The sequence below is a fragment of the Seriola lalandi genome, unplaced genomic scaffold (assembly GCF_002814215.2).
Source record: "Seriola lalandi dorsalis isolate HSWRI2012SDOR001 ecotype SW California unplaced genomic scaffold, Sedor1 jcf7180002019065, whole genome shotgun sequence".
NCBI classification, from domain to species: Eukaryota; Metazoa; Chordata; class Actinopteri; order Carangiformes; family Carangidae; genus Seriola; species Seriola lalandi.
This window is the reverse complement of record NW_019489716.1, coordinates 1-6432: the sequence shown is the minus strand read 5'-3', so window position 1 is coordinate 6432 and position 6432 is coordinate 1. Positions and strand designations below refer to the sequence as shown.

The following is a 6432-nucleotide window of genomic DNA, read 5'->3' as shown; positions in this document are numbered from 1 at the left end:
TTTTTTTTTTTTTTTTTTTTTTAAAAATCATCATCTGTGCTCACGAAGCATGCTGTAATAAGCCATAAAATGCATTGTTGTTTCATCAGGGATTTTATCTGTGAATGACTGAATGATGACATCTGCTCTTGCTTTGTAATGCTCAACTTTCACCATTAAAAACAATGTCAAGATTTTCTCTTCAGGATTCTTTTTTTGCTCACCCACTTGTACCTTCTTTGCTCATGCAGCCAGAGAGCCACAAGGACAAGTTCATTTACAGGCAAGACAGAAAGTCTTTACACTCCAGTCTGAACAGCAGAAAACTAGCAGGTATTTCAAAAAGTAGTATGGTGATACTAAAAATAGACTAGCACACGGGAGATGAGTGAGTGCTTACACAGATACCTATTTATTTATGGAAACTCGGATGTGATATTGAAAAAAAGATTGCAATTACACAGTGCCTGGTGAACCGTTCTGTATTTCTATGAAATGACACTGACCTATTACATTTTGTGGATGACGCAACATGAGCTAAATAAGACTTCTTGATATCCTTTATATCATGTTCCTGATAAAAAAGGTATTATCCTTATATGGTCATGCAATGCAACGCTAAACCTGAGCCAGCAGAACAAAGCCTCTTACAGGGAAAAACCCACTGAAGGTGGTGCATGTAGGTCACTCTGTGAAACATTAAAACATCCTTCACATCACATCACATTTCTCCAGCTTTAAGGAGACTGCAGTCGTTACATAATTCTCTACACTTACTGAGAAGAAAAGGGAAGAAAGGAGTCGATTTCTTTCTTATGGGGGCATTAAATGATTTTACCACTAGAGGGCAGAAACATTTAAAAACAATCAATTCTGTCACTACACTACACCACTGTGCCACCAAAGAGGAGCTCGGTTTCCATCATAACATGCACCTGTTTTTGAATATACAATAACAATGTACTTAATGTGAATATTACAACTGCTGCCTGGAGCCAAGTATTCAAGTGTGTTATCCACACTTCACACAATTTCTATGAACAAGAAAATGACAGAAGGTTTGAGTTTGTTTTTGTTTTCCAGGTCATATCCTTGGCATTGAAAAAAATGTTACTGAAAAAATACACAAGAAGAAAAACTCTGAAGCTTGACATTGAAAAACATCATTATCATAAGATAATAAGATTGTAAGCTTGTGGGTTTTTTTTAATACCTGTGCTTTATTTTTCAGTGGAACCTTTTTCAGTGCCAATACACCTTTTTCCAATATAGGTTTCAATGCCATTGTTTCTTTTTTAAGTTCAGGTTTTGTTTTCAATGCCAAATTTTAATATCACCATTCTAGCCCCATACAGTAGTGCATCGGTTTGCATCACAATCGAGAGGGATTTCTATTTGCCTTATCATGACCTAAAACCTTCTGGCTTGTCTTCAATTGGATTTGCAGCAGACAACACTATCTCACAGTATTTACTGGTCTTTTACATTGATATCTGCTGGAGGGGTCTGTTCAAGGCCACAAGGGTAGGTCAGTTCTTACATCCTTTTTGTGGATATTTTGACAATGTTTTAATTTCTCTGATGTGATTATGGGGTTGATCAGGTAATTTTTTATGCATCATCCTCTTTCACGAGACATGTCTCTGGTTTTCAACTTCAAGACTGGTTGGTGTACATTTTATTGTGTGAATGTGTGGAGGAGAGCAGACAAAGGTGAGGCAGTGGCTAAGATCTGTAGTATTAAAATCAAACAGAAGCAATAATAATAATGTCACATACATACATTTAATTTCACTGCACAAACCTAGAACCTGAAGTAACCATAACCAGCTACTCATAGGAGTAAGTAACATAATGAAATGAAAAGCTAACCTGGTTAACCTACAGAGCTCTGAGCCACAGGTTGGTCGCTCCACTGTCTGCAGGAGTGGTGACCCTTCGTCTGGGTGGGCTGGATGACCATGGTGCAGGAATCATGGCCATGCAATTTTCAAAGGCTCCCATCATGTGTGCATGTAAGAGCCAATGCACACAGTATATATTGCCTACACCAACATACACATAAAGCCTCTTGGTTAGCTTGGGTTGGGTTACCCAAATGTCAAAGTAATTTCTGTATAACAGAGACACATGACAGAGAGGAACACTAGAAGCCCAGGTGGCTCGGATTCATTAATCATCATTAATAGTGAGAAATGACCCTAATCACTCCGCTGCTATTCCAGACTTTTGCAGTTTACTGCTCAACAACTCTTTGACATCTCTTGATTTGAAGCTGTGGAGTGCTCTTTACTGCCCCCTGGATGCGCATGCGCCGTTGTCATGACGGTGCACAGAAACTTGTCTTTAAATCACGTGACGTTATGGTTGCCCGTCAGCGTGACGTCACCACAACACCTCGAGGCTGAAGATGAACTGAAGATGCTGAAACACTGACATGTATCCTGTTCAAATTCCCTGCATTTGCCATCGTTTATACAGTCAGCGGTTTAGCGTCACCGGTGTAAACAACGACACAGCGAGACTTAAGGGAACAACATGCTTTCTGTTGCAGGTAGAGTCCGACCACAAGCTGCTGGTAAACTTACCACAGCGTTGACCAGCGTGAACGAAAGGAGAGAGAGATGCCACAGACTTTCTCTAACTTTGCCAGCACGGAGGTGGAGTCTGAGACTGGCGAGTTCACCAATCAGTTTCTGGACAGATAAACACAATAAATTAATCTGAGAATATTCTTTCTGATACACGTGTTGTAGTTTCACACCTGTGTTTTCATTTTTCTACCCGTTAGTGGCTGTTGTTAGACAGAGAGAGTTTTTAGGATTATTAGGGAGCAGGGATTTCTCACCTTCATGCTGGTTTAAACTCTGTAGATTGCAACAGATCATCCTTTTGGATCAACCCCACACCACAACCAGATTCATGACCACAGCGTCACCCTCAGTCACCCTCACCCGGGCAGCCACAGGAGCAGGGTGGTGGTGCCGCCTGTTGGTAGATTTCCTCTGCAGTCATGTTTCTGTCTGCAGTATCTGTGGATACCGCTCTTCTATGTCTCTTAAGACTCTCAATGTCATTTCCACCATGTCTAGCTGACACAAGTGTGTTTAGTGTCTCTTTAAGGTAACACACAAGCTTTTTATGAAAGCTACATGTTGACAATAGTTTCTCACAAAATAGTTGCTCACAAATGAATGGTCAGTCAAAGAACATCTGTTGTAACAATGATCCACATCTGGATTTTTTTTATTAACATTTGGGATCTATGCCAGTGTTGATACAAAACATCACAGCGGGAAGCCCAGAGACCCAGTCTGAACAGACTACAGCAGATTGAATCTGTGCTTTGATGTATTTGGTACAATTCTGGTTCACTAGAACCTGCAACTATACCTCAGTCCTCAGACCCGGTCGGACACAGAGAAGGAACTGTCCAATACAAATTCTGTTGTTGAACATGCCAGTAGATGTCATTCTAACAACAAAAAGAGCAAAATATGAAAAGGAACTTTGTATTTTCAGGCCATGCATGTACTTAGCAATATGACAAAAATAAGCTTTACAATTGGGCCTCAAAAATAAACATGTTATGAATTAGTGTGTGCAGAGGGGACAATAGAACAGGTAGCAAAGTGAAGTGCTAAACTTGTTCCCTGGAGGCCAGTTACACAACTGATCTTTGTCTTCATCCTAGAATATGTTGTACAAAAATTTCAGACCATTTATGAGAAAAAAAAAAAGTATCAAAATCATTTGCATCTTGGGTAACGAAAGAATCACCATTAGCATTTTTTATATTAGAATGAAACTGGAGAAAAATAATACTCAGCTTGCGTCGATTCAGCTCTGTCTTTGAGTCGGTTGTAAATACAAAACCTTTTAACTAATAAACAATGTATTTTATATACAGTGGCTACATCTGAGGACCAAGTGTGTGACGAGTCTAAACTGATCCATGCCAACTCTCCCTTTCACAACACCAGCAGCTCAGTGAGGGGAACAGCGGCTACACATACACAGATGCAAAGAAGTCAGCTGTTTTCTTTCATTTGGTTTTAATACAAAATTCCAGAGATATCATACATCACCATCTCAGATTTCATCTTTCACATTAGATCCCAAATTAGAGGAAAAAGGGTAAGAAAAGAAATTATTGGGAAAAAAGGGAGAACAGAAGTAAAATAAATTCCAGATGTTTTTAGTTGCTTTGTAACATTTTCACTTCTGTCATCGTCGGGCAACAGGCTTCGATGCTGAACTCTGACCTTTAGAGGAGCCATATGTATTAGCAGAGAGGAGCTCTCTGAAGTAAGATGTACTGGATGCTGGTTTCCACTTCGACTGTCAGAGTCGCCGTGTTAATGCAGATAAAACCATTTCGAACAGTGACAGCAGCAGCAACACAAGTGACTCTGCCAGGAGGCTCAGTGTAACCACCATCAATAAGAGTTTCATGGATCCATTAAGGACAGAAAGGTGTCTATGGTATTGCTTAGATCTATCCAACTCTCTCAGAACTATGTAAAAAGGTTAAGAGTAGCAGTGTATTTGAAACGGAGCACAACACACAACCTTTATTCTGTGCTACAAGGTGCTCCATTATAAACAGACAGGATTACATATTCCCATGTTGAACCAGGAACAATGAGGGAAGCACAGTCTGACCAACAAACTGTTCACATGTGAGGGCACTTTCTCCACTTTCTCTGGGCTGTGGCCCCCGCAGAGATCGGGCCTTCCTCACACACTCCACTGCACTGCCACATGTAGATCTGCGGTCTACTGGAGCGTTACAGCAGACACAGATACACCTGTGGTCACTGGATGTCCTCCGTTTCTACTTTAGGTCCTCAATAACTCTTCCTTCTCAGCTTCCTACAGATCTGTCAGGGATCAGATCCACTCAGCTCAGTCTCCCATCCCCAGTGACAGTTGTGTCCTATTTTCATTTAAATTAGCTTTTCTTTTAAAATAAGGGAACACAGTATGCGACAGGCGTGTGTCGAAGCAGCACTGAGTCAAACTCGAGTGGTTGCTGTTACCGTTACTGATCATCTGAGGAAACCGACAGTCCGTGTCACAGTTAATCCCAACAGGTTGCCATTAACTATTGTTTGTTTTCATATTCAGCATGGTTGTCAGCTTGATTAAAAAAGTAAAATGGCCGTTTTGTTATCTCCCTCTTTTCCCCCCCTTTCCCACTAATATACACAACTGCACACATGCACTCACACACACACTCAAACACACATGCCCTCAACACACACACAGTCCTGATTTTCACCATGTGGGAGAGAGCCAAGCCATGCCAGGTCAGACCCAATTAAGATGAGCCAAAGAACAAAACACCCATTTTTGCTTCCCGTGTTTGGCTCTACAAAATGGCTGCCAGGCGTACCACAAGGCTCCGTGCTCGGCCCAATTCCTTTTCTCATCCGCTGTTGTTCTGTCATGCTCACATCTCATTGGCTAGCTCCTCCGTTTCCGTGGAAACGTCTCCATTGGCGATCTTGGTGTTCTCCTCATATCCAGGGGGCATGAAAGCTAACGTATAGGGGTAAAGCTTGTGACACTCGGCGCGATACGGCTCCACACGGTCTTTACAGTCGCCCAGGACACCGCTCCGAAGACCCTCCAGGACCTCCGTACAGATCTGAAGGGGAAGGAACAGGATAGAAATTAAATTTAAAAAAAATATTTTCATATAGGGAGTTGTTTTTCTTCACAGTCCACAGACCCGTTCACAGTAACATATACATTTTACATTACAGGGATGGTTGTTACTGAAGCCAACAGCTGGTTAGCTTAGCATAAAGACAGAGAGGACTAACTCCATAAATACACACCTGTATGCCTCTGTTGTTGAGTGACTCATCTAGTGCAGTGGCCAGCTCCGCTGCCTTCGTTTCTGTCAGTGAGTCCAGATACACCATCATCTTCGCAGCTGCAGGAGGGAGACAAGAAAGTCTGAGGGCAAGTAAGTGTGTGTGTGTGTGTGTGTGTGTGTGTGTGTGTGTGTGTGTGTGTGTGCGTACGTGCGTGCGTGCGCGCGTGTGAACGTGTTCTAACACGGGCCTTCATCTGCATGCGAAGTTCGTGTGTACGTGTGTTTGAGCTTGCGTGTGATGTGTGCGTGCCCGCTTCTGTAAGCATGTGAGCACGAGTATATTTTTATTGTGTGTTTGTTTTGTGTGCGGTATGCATCTGAGTGTGTTGCATATTCTGTATTCCTGCACAGTGCATTTGCGTGTGCTCATTTGTGTGTTTGTGTGCGTGCAGCCCCAGACTCAATGTGTTTCCAATCAGCTGTGCGTGTGAGTAGAGTTAACAGCTGCCATCTGGGAAGGAACCTCAACCTCTGTGTACTGAACGAGCACCACATACACACCTCCCTCCCTCCCTCGTTCACTTCCACCTCCCCCCATTTTTCACTACACACACACACTCACACAC

The 6432-nt window shown here is 42.2% G+C and overlaps 1 protein-coding gene across 1 annotated transcript; it reads right to left on the bottom strand.

Moving 5' to 3' along the window:
* Positions 1-3193: 3193 nt before the first annotated feature.
* On the bottom strand, positions 3194-5971 carry LOC111645575 (N-alpha-acetyltransferase 15, NatA auxiliary subunit-like). Its single transcript, XM_023394821.2, has 2 exons — positions 5826-5971; positions 3194-5632 (listed from the first exon to the last, which is right to left on the bottom strand). The coding sequence occupies exons 1-2, from the start codon at positions 5913-5915 to the stop codon at positions 5435-5437; spliced, it is 288 nt and encodes a 95-aa protein (XP_023250589.1). The 5' UTR covers positions 5916-5971; the 3' UTR covers positions 3194-5434.
* Positions 5972-6432: the final 461 nt, after the last annotated feature.

What these genes read in the sequence shown, in the direction of transcription:
- LOC111645575 (XM_023394821.2), bottom strand. Translation starts at nt 5,915, where the DNA reads ATGATGGTGTATCTGGACTCACTGACAGAAACGAAGGCAGCGGAGCTG. An exon ending in TCAACAACAGAGGCATACAG is followed by an intron (nt 5,633 to 5,825) that starts GTGTGTATTTAT and finishes CTTCCCCTTCAG; the next exon opens with ATCTGTACGGAGGTCCTGGA.